The sequence below is a fragment of the Falco rusticolus genome, chromosome Z (assembly GCF_015220075.1).
Source record: "Falco rusticolus isolate bFalRus1 chromosome Z, bFalRus1.pri, whole genome shotgun sequence".
NCBI classification, from domain to species: Eukaryota; Metazoa; Chordata; class Aves; order Falconiformes; family Falconidae; genus Falco; species Falco rusticolus.
Window position 1 is genome coordinate 22,253,558 of NC_051210.1, and position 17,314 is coordinate 22,270,871.

General features: G+C 38.8%; 1 protein-coding gene and 1 long non-coding RNA gene across 3 annotated transcripts in view; one reads left to right on the top strand and one right to left on the bottom strand.

Moving 5' to 3' along the window:
- The window catches only part of LOC119141480, a 41,750-nt gene that overhangs the window by 16,573 nt on the left and 7,863 nt on the right, over positions 1–17,314 (bottom strand). The window lies entirely within an intron of this gene.
- Positions 15,254–17,314, top strand: part of GRAMD2B (GRAM domain containing 2B) — a 42,493-nt gene continuing 40,432 nt past the window's right edge. The window contains exon 1 of one of the 2 annotated variants that reach the window (XM_037373847.1): positions 15,254–15,469. In XM_037373847.1, coding sequence (XP_037229744.1) covers positions 15,348–15,469 — 122 coding nt within the window. In that variant the 5' untranslated portion in view covers positions 15,254–15,347. The remainder of the gene's footprint in view (positions 15,470–17,314) is intronic. The other variant, XM_037373850.1, reaches the window with a different exon arrangement.

Genomic DNA, 17,314 nt, shown 5'->3' on the forward strand with positions numbered 1-17,314 from the left:
CTAACTGTAAGGCTGAGACAGCATTACCATCTCTCTCATTACAGCAGATACACTTACAGCCCTTTATAGCTGTGATTATAATGCAGATCGGTGGAAGCCAGTTTTTCAAAAAAAAAGTACTTTGCGAAGAGTGTTTTATCTTTTGTTATGCTGGGGTAAATTGTGTCCGTCTTTTCAGGAGAGGCCTGGATGTATTGAAACGCCAAGAAAAAAAAAGAGAAACATTTTAACGCACAAGTGTCAGCAGGCAGTGTCTTACAGGCTTCAGAGTCACATACTCCTTATAATCTTTCATTTTTAAGGTCTCACCACATAACAATTCTTATAGATTAGTATATGACCTGTAATAAAATAAAACCAAATGCAAAACACTGAGCTACAATTTCTAAAAACAATCAACAGTTTCTAATGATAGCAAGGTCACCAACGTCTATTTTCAGGGCTGTAGACTGTACTTTTGCTGACATTTCATCAAAGCATGTTCATCCAGATAATCCAGCTCTGCTGTGACAGGTGATATGCTCTGTGTTGTGTCTGAAGATGGTATGACCCTTTTACCCTGGGAAGCACGTATTCATCAAGCAGGTCCTCGCACATGACTGCAGCATCAGTAATTACCAGTACCAATAAGGTCCCTTCCAGTGCAGCTGATGCACATGTTCTCACTGGCAGACTGTGTAAAGTCTGCATAAAGATTGTATAAATAAAGACTGTAAATGTAGATTCAGTCTCCTGATTTCAATGCGTGACAGACTTGAGTGGTGGGTTCTGGTAAAGCATCTTTCAGCAGTCTGTGGGAAGTCCTTAAAACATTTCATTAATAGCTGACAATATTTCAGAAGAGCTTTATCTGTTAGTTTTATGTTTGAATGCAGGGAGGGCTGAGTGAGACAATCACATGGGTCTGCCCATTAAATTCTGGTGAGGTAACAGCCCATATTTTCTATTCACAGTGCTTCTTATATATACATTAGTGGGAGAGGTAACACATCCAGACACTTTGGGCCAGTGTCTGCAGAATTTTTTCCCAACTGTGTTTTAAAATGCGAGGTTTTTCTCTCTGCAGCCCCACTGCATTGGGGATCATGGGTACAATGCCACCTTGGTTGCATTTGTAAGGCTGCCCATATTTTTCACATTACTTTTCCAGTAAAATGGGTCCCCTTATTGCGGTCTAGCGTTAGGGGAATACTAAGGCAAGGAATTCACTCTCTCAGCAGTTTTTTGGGTTTTGGGGGTGGTTTTGGGGTTTTTTTTTGCAATAGTTGTTTCATCTGCATGCGTACAAGGGCAGACCTCCAGCCTGAAAACATACCTAAAATGACAAGGACATACTCAAAATCACAGCATTTAGGCATCTGAATAAAAATTTGGAAGTTTACAAATGGTCCTCACTGTTTAGGGTGTGCAGCTATACTTGCCTTCTCCTTCTGTTCCATTATTTTGTTGAAATCATGTCCTAACAATAAGATTCAAGAATGGGAACTGTACTTCACTAGCAAGCCTCAGTTCTTTGCACCTTAATTTCCGACAAAATGAAAGCCAATTCCTGATCATTCAAGCTACAGAACTACTTGATTAAAAACCGTGTTTGAATTATACAAACCCTAAACTTGTGTACACTATTAAAAAAAATCACCTTTCAAGTTCTTTAACTGTCCTTTTTCCAGTATTAGCTGTATCTTCAGATAAACCAACATTTTAACGGTGTAGTCATTAGCTCAGTTTAGAATGGCTTTTGAAACTACGTGTAAAATTGCAGAGACAATTGGTCTGTTAAGTACAGCAAGAGCACAACGTGTTTTATTAAAAAAACCAAAACAACTGTACAGAAACTGAATGAGATATGAAGAATAAAAGCTGAAGCATCATAGGGCAGGCATGTATTTTGACGCTGCGCCCCCCCCAAAAATAAAAGGCAAGACAGAACCCAAAGCAACCTTTGCTACATACCCTCAGTATAAGCAATGCAGGCCAGGAGAACTTTGCTCTCTTGGCTGCACACCTTGCACATTTCACCAGCAGCCTCTTTACCCTTTACAGACTGGGTAGTCTGAACTCTGGAATGAAATCAAAGCACCGTGAATTTCATACACCAGCTGAAGCTCCTTTGAGGACAACTAAACATAGGCATGTTCAGCTAGCAGCTTTATCTAGCTTTGTTACAGGCCTTGGAGATTACGTATCACCATCTGCACACTTTGGATTTGATTTCCATGAGATGAGCTGAAAGGCCAATTTTCCAGCAGTACACAAATGCCTGCATTTTGATTGACTGCCAGATGAGGGAAGAGTTTTATATTTATTAGAATGAAGTCCATTCAGTAAGTAACATGGAAAGCATCACCAAAATTAATAGTTCTTTCTTGCCAATGCTGTTGATTGTCACAGGGAGCGTGGTGATACCCTTCTGCCTTCCTGCACACAGAGGCTTCTGTGATACAATAAAATCAAGCATACTATGAAATCAAACCACCTCTGAGTCCTTCCTAGTGTGCACTAGCACATCCAGTTGTTACAACAACAACAACAAAAGACACAGGGGGTGAGATGTTGTTTTCAACACTGAAATATCTGAAGAACTACTTTCCTCAGGGAAAGAATCAAAAGGATATGAAATACTCTGTTCTTCAGTTGTCACAGAGTGCAAGCTCCTACAATCTGAAAAGCTGCTTTCAGAGTGTCCCTGTGTAGTTTTGGGTAGCACAAACAGACAATACACACAAAAATCCTGAAGAATTAAAGTATTTTAAACTGTTTAAGTTTACTTGCTTTAAAAAAACAGGTTTTTCACTTACTGAAAAAACAGGTTTTTTCCTCAGGCACTTCCAATAACCAGATGTCAAAGTAAGTGTGGTGCATGCTTTTAGGAAGCAAGCTATTAAATACACACTTTTTCAATGCAATCCAGCCAGAAAATTAATTTGCTATTAGAGCTTAGCCAGCATGCAAGCCAGGAATTCCAGATAGACTTTTAAGTGTATGACAAACCGAGTACATTCTTCACATCCCAACATAACACTTAAAATCAAGTTAAATCACAAAGCGAACCAGGATGAGTGTCAAGCATATATAATCTACTTCACCAGTGAGACAGTTAAGAAAAATAAAAAATAAAAAATAAAAAATAAAAAATAAAAAATAAAAAATAAAAAATAAAAAATAAAAAATAAAAAATAAAAAATAAAAAATAAAAAAGCCCACCAAAGCAGTTCTCATTGATTTGAGAGCTGCTTCTCCCTCCGCAGACATTATATACAGATAGATATACACAGACTATTTATACAGACTGAAAAATGCTCTGTTTCAAATTGCTGTTATAATTCTGTAACAAACATGTACACTTTTCCTGATCAGATCAGCACTTGCTTGTGCCAGCTTTTTTAATACTTTTCTAAATACTCCAAAGACATCATTCTTTTCAACAAAACCTGTGAAAACTTGGAAAAGGAAACCTGTAAGAATAAGGATGCAATTTAACAGAGGGAAAAAAAATATACTAATAGCCAGATCTGGAAAACATGCAGCAAAATTTCTTGCAGCCTCAATGCTCCCGCTCTGGTTGAGTACAAAAGGAGCCATGCCAAGACACAATGTCCACTAAAATTATGCTTGGTCCTATATCTCTGTAACAAACCCATGAAATTTAGCACTTACAATGAAACAGAACTCAAGCACATTCAATCCTTATTTTAGTTTGTGCAGTACTGTTTCTCAGGTCCACAAAGCTCATTCTGATAAGCAAAAGTATAAAAAGTTTAAGGTAAATACGATGCAAATGCAAGCAGGCAGAAAAATTCAGTCTCCAGATCAGGAGATGAAGACTGCAGGAGATGAAGTCTTCAAAAGCCAAGGGTTCATGAACAGATAAATGCAGATGAAGGAAAGGTAAACAAGAACAATTCCCCATATTTTATGGCAATGTTGGTATTTCCGATCCCTCTTCAACCCATCCCCTTTGAGAAAGGGTAATTTATAAAATGCTGTTCAGAGACTTTTGGTTCCAAAGATGCTAAAAGCAAGTTCGGAGTCTTTTTTGCCAGGCAGTGAGGGGTTTTTTTAAACCCAAAGAAAGCCAAACAGGCAAATCACACAAACTTTTTTTTTCCCCCTATAAATAATTCTAGTGCTAAGTTTCCATTGAATTTTCAGAATTCAAGATGCATACTCAGTTCCACATGGAATTTCGAGTATTCAAGGAGTAGCACTCCTTGCTAAAACCAATCAATATTTTACATATTTCTACATCAGCTTTAGGATTGTGTCACCTCTATTTCTCCAGCTTTGAGTGGGTGGGGCTGCATTCAGCTATGCAAGCTCAATGTTTCCAGCAGAATATTGCTGCAAGATTGTTATGCATGTTTACAGCCAGATTCATTCTGTCAATATGTTCTACTACTACCATACTCCTTCATCTTTTAGCACTAAGAGGAACCACGAAAGCAGTAAGTAATAACTAGAGTAAGTGCATCTGTGCATATGAAGAAATCCAAGATGAGCATTCCATGTGAAACAAGTGAATAGCATCACATCATTAGGTATACTGCTGCAGGGGAAAAAGCAACAGAAGTCAGATCACTGGATTACTCCCAGACATCTGTCAGCCCTACGTCCTATTCACGTTCCTGCGCACCACCTACCAAATGAAGCACTGTTATCAATGGGCCCTCTCCATACACAAGCCTGGCAACAGCCTTCACACCAGCTTTGATCCACTGCCGGGTTACTGTGTTATCTGAATCTGCAAACTTGTATCATACAACAGGCAGCCTGGATTAGCATTCACCATCCTAACAGGTGTATTCCAGAAAGCAGACAAGTTATGGATTGCACAGTCATCACAAAGGCTTTATGACTGAGCATGAATTCCCTAGCATACATAAAAACAATTCTTCTTTTTAAATCCAGATTAGAGCTGAACCTCCACTGATTTTTCCCCTCAACACAATTCAACTATCTCATTTCATGATCAGATCACCTTAGTTTCAGATGTGTGATTTAACATACCAAACACCTAACATTTTGAAGGTCTTGCATATGAATTAGATGAGAGATTAGATTAGAGAACTACCCTCTCAGAGGACCAGGGATAAAAAAACAAAAAGCACGACAACTATACCCTACTAGCTGATGAAGCTAAAGCAGTGCACAGACTCAGCAGTTCTACAGCTAACTAGCCTTCTCAGAACTATACACATGCCCAAATGTTCCCTTCCCCCCCTTCTTCTCTTTTTTTGAAGGCTCAGGCTATTAATTCACCTATGCAATGTGTGAATTATTCACCATAACTTTCACAGCTTCCCTTATAATATAAAACAAACCACAAACATCCCCATCACAAATGACCTACAGCTTATGTAGGAGGATCTCGCTAGTACTCGATCATACCAGGTGGACACATGTTTTATTCTGTTATGCAATATTCTCAGATGTAGAATGTGCAAAGTCGTTACAAAATGTAGACAACATTGAATAAAAAGCAGCACAACAAACAGTTTTTCTATAGATAAAATATATGAGACTTCCTCCAATTTGTAAATTTCTTACTGTCATTTTGCATTAAAACTAGCAAACAACTCACACGTAAACTACCAAGCACCCGTTTCGACATCCGGCTGCATTCAGATCCCAACTTTCTCATTTGTTCCATCATTCTTGGCTCAACACCCTAGCCCAGATTCAACTCCTATTCTTGCAAACCAAACTACATTTAGGCATCATTTTATGAAAGTCAGAAGGGCTAATGGATCACAACAGAAAAAGTTTTCTTTGGAAGAAAGACCATTGCTGAAGAGTTGCGCTAACTATCAGTAAGTGCACTGCAGAGGTAATAACAGCATTCTCAAATGGGGAATATCTGTAAAGGTTGCTCTTTAAACACAATGTTATCAGAACAGTTTTTAGAATAAATAAATGAATTATTAAATCTCCTGAACTCACCTCATGCTGCAGAAAATTCATGCACTAAATTTTGCAATACTGTTTGCAAAACTGACGGGAGGATCTGCAATTTATCATTTGTATTAGCCGCCAACCCAAGCCAAGGGGAACCGGTGGCTGCAGCACCAGCAAGGGAGCTCCGGGCGCGGGGTCCCCGCCTCCGGCCCGGCGGGAAGCGGAAAGCGACGGCCTGGTCGCACCGGACACCGGGGTGCCAGGACCCGCGAGGTGGTGCTGTTCGACCGCGTATTTAGTGCCTTTGGCTCCCAACTAGAAAATTAGGACTAGGAAAATACTCACATATTCACTGAGGGGAGCGTTGTTTTTGGTTTTGGTTTTTTTTTTTTTTTAAAAAAAAAAAAAAAAGAAGAAGAAGAAAGCAGAATGAAGTTTCAGAATAGTATTTTATCAGCTTTCTCCTTATCACCCGTGGAAGTGGTACCAGCTCCATCACATCTTTTTCTTGAGGCAACATTAGGTCACAAAACTAAACTTTGCCCTAGTGTTACAAGCTTGGAGAAGTGTTTTCTTTTTTTACCTGTTGTTCTCTAAAATAAATCAAAGCTTAGGCTTCTCCAGTGATAGTGTATTTTTCAACCAAATACTACATAACACCATTGGTGAGTTTTCTTACTTTATTAATTCAAATAAATAGCCAACATGATTGAAAATAATTTACACAGAAAATATAATTTACATTGTGGGTTAAAAAAAAATAGATTATAGGGAACAAAACCTGAACTTTATCCAGTTTATACACAAATAAATGTCGTAAGTCCACTGCACAGAAAGGCTTTTTTTCCCAGATGGCCTATTCCACCTGAATTTCAAAGTAATAGTCTATGCCCTTCCATACTCTTGAGGGCAAAGGGGCGGAGGGGGGGGGGGGGGGGGGGGGGCGGTACAAAGGGGAAGATTGTATTTTCAGAAAATTGTGGTGTAAAAATGGCAGTCAAATCACAAAAAGTCATTATTTCTTCCTGGAAAAAGAAGGCAACACGCAAAAGAAAAAAATTATACATACTTAGGATTACAAGGGGAAGTATAACAAATTGGAGTGCTAGGGAAGCTTTACAGCAGACTGCATCACAAAAGATAAGAATCACAGTAAAGAACAGTGGGGAGGTTTAATGATTAGCAGTTTCAACAGAATTTAGAAACTGTCTTATTGCCAAAGGCCTAAATAAAGTTACAGGAGAATTCAAGACAGCAATTGCAGATGGTCAGTGAAGCATCACATTACAATCTACCTTTCCTAGCTTCTAAGTGAAAGCTCAGAAACAAGGCTGAACCCCAAAGTTAGGGTGAACATGTTAAGCAAAGAACAAATCAAGGGTTAGCCTGAATAGCAATACACAGAGAGCGATGTGCTGATGAAAACTACTATTATACATGCAAAGTTACAATCACACCTCAAGAACCTAGTATAAACAAGGAAGTTTTAACAGCATTTTTAAGGCTATATGATTAATATTACATTAGAATGGCTGACATAAAAAAAAACTTCTTAAACAAACCAACATTTCTGATTATAAACAAAAGCTGATCCTAAGTATGACTGCAGAGGTTTAATTCAATCTTTTTGATATACAATGGACAAAAATGTTAAAGGTTACCAACAAAACCAGCAAGTAAGCCAAAAAAAAAAAAAAAACCAAATGAAAAAAATTGTGATGCCACCACCGTTTCTAACAAACTAAACCCAGTTACCATCATTTGAAGAAGGCATGCAGAGATGAACTGACCAAAATGACCACGGTTCATTTCATTTAAGCCAAACAATAGCTTTATGTAATTCATTTGAAGTAATAGGTACACCAAGGACACAGTCCTGAATCACTGGTCAAACTGAAGACCTGACGTTTTGAAGGCTCTCCCTGCCTCACTTACCTGAGTGACATGGGTGGCTTGAATAGATTAGTTGGTGAAACTAGCCAAGTTCCTTTAACCTTCCCCGAATACCCTCACGTGTTCAAGTTTCACTTAATGTAACTGTAAAAACAGGTCTACTGTTACTGAGCTCTCAATGGTGTCATTAACTTCATTAGGTGCTGTTTGTACAATGTTTTAAGCTCCTCATTAGAACATTCAAAGTGGTATTTTAGACTAATGAGGCTCTATTGTTATATATATATATATATATATCACTGTATAATTGCAGTTTCTTTATAAGTAGCTGATGTGGTGCAAACTCTCTTAAATGGTAAATAATGGCACAACAATCAGTTTTCACTGACATGTGCTTCAAATAATCCTCCCATTAGCCTGCAAACTGTACACCTACCGGCTTCAGACAAAAACGTTTTAAAAAAAGAAAGCTACACACACGTGAGCAACGCCTCAACCTTTATCACAGGAATGCTGCAGCCTCCCTCGCTCTCTGCGGCCCCGCTAGGCAGCCTGACCTACTGAGCAGACGCAGCAGCAGGCGGCAGGCTCCACGGCTACCGAGATGACGAGAGTCCAGCTAACCCCGCCGGTGTTTTTCAGCAGCAGCCTTCACTGACACCTTCAGTTCAGGTATTTTTCTGTCTCCTCTCATGATAGAAGGAACCCGAGAGGTCCGGATTGCCAGTCTCACAAGTGCAGAGTCACAAGAGCTAAACCGTGTTACTGCAACTGCGTTCACAATGTCAGGAGAGGGATGGTGTCAGTCAACTCGGCAAATACTCTAAGCAGGACGAATATGTACAGCAACTCAGGCACAACACCTAGGAGGGTTTTGGAATGGAAGAAGTTAAGCAAATCAAGGGGAAAACAAAAACAAAACCCAACAAAATACCCAGGTTGCAAACAGGAAGTTTGCTTCTGAAACAGTTTTGAACAGTGTAATTTCTGTGCTATTCTTTGCCCTTCAAGAAAGACAGACACAAGGTTTATGCAATTTAAATCACATATATAGCTAAATATAATATAACCTTAAAAAGAAAAGAGCCACATCTAAACAAACCATAGTTCCCCTTTCAACATGACAAATCTCCTTCTAATTCTCATACCTGGGCAAAAAACTTTTGCTTTTAACATGGTTGCACTGAGAAAGCAGATTAAAACAGATACTTGCATATGAAGGGATAGAAATTTCTATCTGAAATGACATTTGAGAGTTTTTTTAACAAAACATATTTTTATTTCACTTTCAGGAGGTACTCTACTGTGCAATCACGTAAGATTAAACTTCCCTCTTACTGTTTGTGCTAAGCACCATAAATACATGGTAAGAGGCAAGAAGGGAATTTAACAGCTGGGCCCATTTTCTCATCGGTTCTACATCAGAGCAGTAAGTTGCCACTTACAAGGAACAGAAAACCAGGTCTGAAGTGCTTAAATTTCCTGGAATATGTTTACCTTCCTCAAGATATTGCCACTCCTCGTTCTTAGCAACAATGTACTCTAGGCCTGACAGTAATTCTCATTGTTACCACAGAAAGTTTGAAAACATAACCTTGACAAACTCACCAGATTCAAGTATGTAAAGAAAAAGTTGTTGGGGTTTTTGTTTTATGATTATGTTCTTACACTGCTAGGGGGGAGGATGGAGGACTGTGGGGAGACATGGGGGGGAGAGAGTGAGAGGTAGATGGGAGGAGAGAGGGGAGAGTCGAGAAGAACATAAATTCACTTTTTTTTAATGCTTGGACTGATAGTACTGCAAGACTAGACATGACTTCAAGGAGAAATGCAGCCATTTACAAAGCTGAATTTCTTTACCTTTTTAAAGCATATCCTGCAAGCATCAAGGCAAAGAATGGCCCATTTACTCAAATGAGAAGCACCCTACACAAATGAGATGCTAGTAGCTTATTTGCTTCACATGCCTGTATTCTCTTGTTCCTACCACAGAGTTTATACTCTCATCCTCACCCAAGCCCCTGAGGCCAGACATTATTGGCATCAGGAGTCCTTCAATGAACCAAAAAATGTATTTTTGTGTTGTTACTAAGAGACCCAAGTCTTTCATTCACACAGTGCAACAAACTCAAACTAAATTTTAAGACTTCAGAGTTTCCTAGAGTTCCAAGAAAATCTTCCAAAACTCCATCTTCCAAGTCAGTTTCCTTTACATAATCCCACCACATGAGGCTCTCTTCTCCACTCCAATGGCTTTCTTCCAAGTTAGTTGGGTGTGGGTTTGTTTTTTTAAAAAACTCTTTCCTGTCTGGAAGGAGAGGCTCCTCAACACAGATACGCCTGAGTACCCCAAGTGGTTAAGTCCCATCTGTGCGGCTCCAGAAGCTGAGCACAAGGGAGTACCAGGGGGAAGGTGGTGAGCATTGACACATGAGTAAGCACAATGGCATCTACTGAGGTGACCACCATGACAGAGATCAAAAAAAACATAGTTTTAAGTGCATGTTCCTACAACAAGATTACTAAAGAGAAAAACAGTCACTGGCTTCCACAAACACGGACACCACACTATTCAGCTCATTCCTATATACCTCTAGGTTATTTCTCCTGTGCTACATTTTCATCTACCTCTTGCTGCACCTGACCCGCTGACAGTTTTCTGTCAGCTCGCTCTGTAAATGTGTTTGTGATTACACCAGTTCTGCTCTCATCCGGCATTCAGAGCAGCACAGAAGGAGCCGCAGCAATCCTAGGTATCTGCCTGTAGCATGTGACATACTCACAGGTGTGAGTTTAAGGAGGTACAACTCCAAACGCACTGTATACAAACTGAGTGTATCTCACTATGGCAGACTAAACATAGGATAGAACAGATCAAACACAAGTTCAAGAGGAAACCCAAGAAGTTTGAGACTAGAAAGAGGAACAGAATATAGGAACCTAGATATAAAACTTATCTAAAACATGTCCAAACAGATTTTATAGTGAACTAGATCTGATCCATATTGCATTCTGGAATTATCTGTGGAAAGGTACACTTTTCAAATGTACAACTCAGAGAAAAAAAATACTTGTTTTTGCACAGGCTTGGTCCAGGCAGGAAAAAAAAAAAAAAAGAAAAAAGAAAACAAAAACTGGAGGCGATCCTAACCATGAAAGACAGTTAGCTCTGAGTCAGAGCAGCTGCTTCTTTACATACCATAGAAAACAAAAATTATGCAAGCCAAATGCATAAAGCAAGAACTCAGTGCTTTAGGCTACTAGTTAAATGTTGTTTCCTCCCCCCCCAAAAAAAATATTCAGGGGATCATAACAGACTAATTATGAAGTCTTACTCTGATTTACAGGCCTAGTAAATTCTGAGACTCCGAACAAACTGACGGAACACCCACTCATCCATTCCCCTGCTCTTTATTACAAAATCTGTAAGGTTTTGTGGCTGCACTCCAGCCAAGATGTAAACTCTTATAAGATTGTACATAAAAACATTCACTACCACCTCAAATCACTAATATGACATTCTGCCACAAGTACAGCGGCTGGTTTATTATTGATTTGATTCATTCTTGGATGGTAATAAAATGGAATGGTTTGTTCAGAATATATTTCCAGCCATCTCTTTGCCTTTTTTGTTTAATGTCTCCTTTTATCATCACTTCAACTTGCAATCTTTATGCAGTTTCTTAGCAGTTACCTGTCACAAGGCACCAAGGCTTTTCTAGCATAAATGAAAGTTCTCGCTCTAAACACCCAGAATTCATAATTTTTTTCATCCCATCCAATAACATGAGATCATTTTAGTAAAGACATAGGGACTTAAAATAGGTGCAATGCAATTGGAATTGCTAATATATTTCCCAGTCTCAGAAAAAATACTTCAGGGATTGAGAAATCAAAAATAAATATTTTTTTCCTGGAGGAAGTCACTTTGAAAAAAAATGCATAGCAGTCATGTGGATAACAGAAGAAAAGAAAATTATAGATTTTTCCAGAAAAATTCTAACCTTTCAGTGATGTTGCAGACTGAGAATAAAACTGTTTGAGGTTCAAGGACACCAATCACTTTTTTTTTCCCCTCTGTCTGCATATCAAAAACAATTGCAACAGTGCTAGACTCCACAAGATAGAGTCTAGCAGGTAGGAGATAACAGAGTGTCAGTGACAAAGGTCAGAATTAAAGGGCATAGTTTGGTAAACAACAAAAATAAGGATACACTTGGCCAAATCTGCACACAGGGTTGAAGAAAAGTAGGTTACCGGAAAAGAAATAAGAAATAAAAGGGGAAAGCTGTTTTTATGAGACAGCAAGGGAGAGAGTCAAAACACATACTCAATTTTACAAGCCACTGAGCTACCAATTTCTTCAGAACATGACGAACAAGTCTCTGGGGAGAAGTCCATGTCAGCAGATAGCCACACCATCAGGAGTATCAACTTCTCCCCACACCTGATCCACTGCATCAGAAAGAGAAAAGATACTGGTGTCCGTTAAGTACTGCTAAAAGATGTGAAGCAAGCAGCTAAGAAAAATAAGTACTGTATCTGCCACATGCTTGCATAGGTAACATTTCTGTAGGTATCTAAACCTCTCCTGGAAAATTTTATGGACATCAGGAATCAGAAAGACAAAGAGGGAGGGAGTGCTTTAAAAAGCTGCATAGGGATTACAAACTAAAAGGTTTGTATCAGCTTGCATCAAGATATGACTGTCCTGAGGCTGATCATACAGCTTAGATCCCCTTCCAATAAAAATGGCATGAATTCAAGTTTTGTCTTTTACACAGGCACCATCAGGTCAGCCCTCCTGGCCTCCTAAATGTAAACTACTACCTCCTTCTTTTCCAGTCCCAAAACAATCTCCAAAATGTCTCGGGATCACAGCTGTGCAGAGGCACTAGAAATCAATAGCAAACACAGTTTGTCTGAGCCTGATAATACGGAGGAAAGCTCCATCCCTTGGGCGTATAATGACATCACTACCAGCACTGTACCTCTCCATTCCCACCAGAAGTGCATATATACATACAAACAACAAAATTATACAATTGTTTAGGTTGGAAAAAACCTTTAAGATCATCGAGTTCAACCATTAACCTAGTACTGCCAAGTCCACGACTATTCCTGCCTGCTCCTCTTCTATCAATCCAGGCAGTTACCGCTGCCACACTCAAGAAAGATGAGCCCTCTTAATAAGCAGCAGCGGTAAGAGTCTCAGGTCAGTGTCACAAAAGCCTGTTTTTCCTCACATGGCCATACATACCACCAGTGTCACTGCAGCAAAGTTCATATGGTAGACTTGGCACTGTTACATTTATGGTTAGATTTCATGATCTTCAAGGTCTTTTCCAGCCTAAATGATTCTATGATTCTATGTCGGGCTTGAGCTAATCCTAAACTAACTCAGTAATACCAGCTGTGTAGCCACAAAAGCACTCAACTCACCAGCTGAGTATCAGACCTGGTTAGTATAGCACTAGCACGGGCAAACCTAGAAGCCCTTCAGTACAGGCATACACTACGTGGTCATGTAATTGCAGGCTGGTAAGCACAGACTTGTGGTAGCATGTGATGGAGTATAGCAGTTTACAAGGGAGGCACGGTACTCTGTAAGGGAACTGTTTTGTGGACAACAGCAAGGAATGAAATTGAAGGGAAGAAATCACGTTATGGTTGTCTCTTGCTAAACATGTTCCTGCACTTACCCATTCAGGGAAAAATTAAATTGTCCTCTCTCTGTATTTGCTCTTTAACATACAAAAGGAATGCAGCTGCATTCTTTTAATGAAGGGTTTTCGTTGTATTTTGTTATACAAACAGATTGTTTTCAAAGATAAATACTTCAAATTAATAACTTACAAGCTCACTATATCACTGAAGTTTTCTAATCAGTTTTTAAGGATGTTTGTTTCTTTAAAAAGAATAAATACTTCCTATCCTAACTAGATAGATCTGAACAATGCAACAGAGCCAAGGCCAATTCTCCTTCTGCCTACAGGAGAAAAACAGCTTTTGTTTACTTTGTTAAAGGTTGTATCACTTGTTTTATGGAGGAGGAGTAAACTACAAAGACTTTGCCTATCTAGACAGCCCTGCATTTGTAGTCTATGATCACACAGGATCAAGAGAATCAGAGTAACAAAAAGGCCTAGACATCAGGAAATCAAAGACGTATAGCATAGCTACTGAAGGAGGCATGAACTCAGAACATTTAAGAGGAAAAATTCAATTTCATCAGCTTAAATACTACTCCTGCATACAAGCGTTCAGTTTTTTCTACTTCACATGGAATACCCAAGATGATGAAGGGTGTGTTTTTCACTCCTTTTCTGCCTTTTCCTTTCAAGACTTCTCACCTTTATTCAGAATTTTCACATTCAAGGAAACTGCTGTTTAATCTCTACCTTTGCTTCTTAGCTATAATGCTAATCCTGAATTTCAATAGTTACAGTTTCTCCTGTTGTTTCTGACATTTACAGATTTCATTACAGTTTACTTAATACCAATTATAAAACAAATTTTGTATTTAAATAAGCAAAGACCAGGTATTTAGTCATGCAAAGGAACTAGGGACAAAATTCAAACCAAACACGGAGAAAGATGTCTTCGATCTTACGAGTAAAATCTGAGAACAGTGCAAATGCCTTTGTATTGTTTCACAATCTGTTTATCAATGCTGAGAACAGAAAGAGTATACTACGTTCCACATGTTTTTTCGGTCTCATAGAAGAATGCTTATTACCATTCAGGCCCTAAACGAAGTTTGACAGATCTTCTGGAGGCCTTGGGGTGTTAATTTGGTATTATAAGCAGACTTGCAATCTAAAGAAACATTGCTTCCAATTTCCTTGACTAATCTAATCACTGTAGTAATCTTCAACAAACAGAAAACTGTGCAAGTTTGTAGTTAATGTTTGCCATTTCCTATGGAAAAAATGTTTATGTAAAATAGTTTTGTTCAGTTGGGTTTTGGGTACTGAGAATTAAAAGATTGTCTGTATTTAAGCTGAACTGCAATGACTTGACTTCATAGCAGCCACATGCATGCATGTGCACCAATTTGTCCCTGAAGAACTGCAATATAAGAATTTTGACATGTCAGGATGGGTGGATATAGTCACTTTTGAAGGATATACAATTATGTTATTCAGACTTGGGCAATTAAGAGACAGGTAGATAATTCGCAAAGTAGAATTTATGACAGTTTTTGTTACAAATTTGTCAATGAAACCCAATTTGAAATAGAGTTCTTGTTCTATGTATCCTTCTTTTTCTCAATTCATCAAAACAAGTTATTGCTATTAACAATGACATTCCAAAGATAGAAGTGCACCCAGATTTGACGACCTTTGTTTCCAAGTAAAACTATCAAGTGCTGCAGATAAAAAAGAAAACCTCCTTATGATGTCACATCAGCATGTTACTCATTAACTGATTTAAAAAACTAGCCTGAGCTAGAGTCACACCAAGATTGCACTTCCTATAGCAGCGAAAGGCTGTGTGTTTGAAGGATCGCACTAGAACTGAACTTGCCTAACGCTGCAGTTAACTCCATTAAAACGATGAGAAAAGGGAATTCCTTGAAGGACTCTGTTTTTCATTCTGAAAGTCAGAACAGCTTTGGAAAGTCAAGTAATACTACCCCAGTCAGCCCTACAGAGAGCTTTGGATCAGTATCTATAAGGTAAATCCTGGTGTGTTTGAGTGTTCTGTATGTACTTGACACTGGGGGGTACAGGGCAGCAAGACAGAAGTGCACGGGGACAAATACACTGGTGAAAATAACCTGATGGGGAAGCTTAATATGAGAACGCAATGCATGCAGAGATGATAATTTCACTCATGTTACTGACTGCACTGGGAAGGGGAGCACTACTGTAAAGCAGAGATCTGTAACAGCCGACAAGGTGGTGTTGCTCTCTCTTTCCTTATCTACTACTTCCTTACAGTGAAGTAGGGCTTTGAATGTGTATAGCACTGTAGAGCAATAAACTCGTTTTAAAATGACCTCTGAAAAGTCATCCAATACTACCTATGGAATTTGAATGGATTTCTGTACAAAACAAATATAAGTTTTGTTAGAACAGGGATTTTTAACAAAATTTTCAGCTGTGTTTTGGACTATATGAAACTTTACAGTGCTTATTAAATTATGTTTCAAGAGAAAAGCTGCCATAATCACAAGGAGTATTCATGGAAGTTAAACACTTGCAGGAATGAGTACTGCTAAAGGGTTTGCTAACAGCATAATCACAAACTATTTTTAACAGAAAATTTGTTTTCTTACTTTGGAAGCGTAGACTTGTTGGATTGTGGACTCACATTGAGGTGGAATTCATTGCAATGATGAGTTTTGGATAAATCATGCATGTTCTAGACAGCAAAGATAAATGAGGAAAGACAGTGTCATAGGGTTACTGGCACTTACCAGGTATCCTCCACCATCTACTGCAGGAGACAGACAAGTAAACATCCATAGTATTTATATCAACTCATTATGAATATACTTAAAGTAGCTTTAGATGTTTATTAGTCCCTAACCACCTTGAAAGTTCTTCACCAAGTGCTGTCCTTAATATCCACTCAGTGCGAAACCACTCTGAAGAGTGACTTGGAGGGAGCACCTCTACATAGTCTTTGTGAGGCTGAATTATATTTCTTTGTAGCTGTACACAAATTCTTTAAATGGGGTAACAGCTCATATCACTACCTGGGTCACAAGTATAAGTAAGTCTGATGGCCTTGTTTTTCCTCTTTTGAAATGCTGTTAGGGCTTTTTAATATTATATTTGCATAACATCCTTTATTTCAATTCAAATGTCAGAGACATAATGTCCAACAGTTTGAACAGAGAATAAGGAATCAGAAATTTTACATTCTTACTAGAGTTCTCAAAGGCTCTTCCCTAGAACTAATCACTTAGAGCCTGTTTTTTTAAAAAAAAAATATCCGTGTGTTTTTGCATGCCTCTCTTGATCTCATTTTCCGATTAAGCACGGGACATAAGTACATACATGGCGTATGGAGGGTTCAACACAAGTAGGTGATGTTTAACCATTTCTAATTTGGGCAACTGAAAGTTTACTCTCTTTTCTCTGTCCAACCCAGAACACTGGGCAGACAGATTTACCTAATTTTTTATTTACCACTAGATAACCAGTACACCAAACGCTACCATATATGCTCTGATAGCGACATGATCAGCTCTTACAAAGAACAGAGCCCTTTGCCTCAGATTTCTCAATAATCAACCGGCCTGCCAAGTAGCGAGTGGCAGGGGCAGGCCTTCTTAGAAATCCAGCTTACTCAGCTGCTGTTTCAGTAAAGATAGTATGACCATAAAGCCCTACTGTGAAACTATACCTCTATCAATAGCAAAGATGCAAAAGCAGGCTACAAATACTAGACATTCTAATAAGAAGAATGCATCATTGCACACAATGAGCTAGTAGCTGGACTGAGCTCTTGCCCAACTTGCTTGTCATGTGTTTGTCAGTCATGATACACTTACCCAAAATCAACCACATGA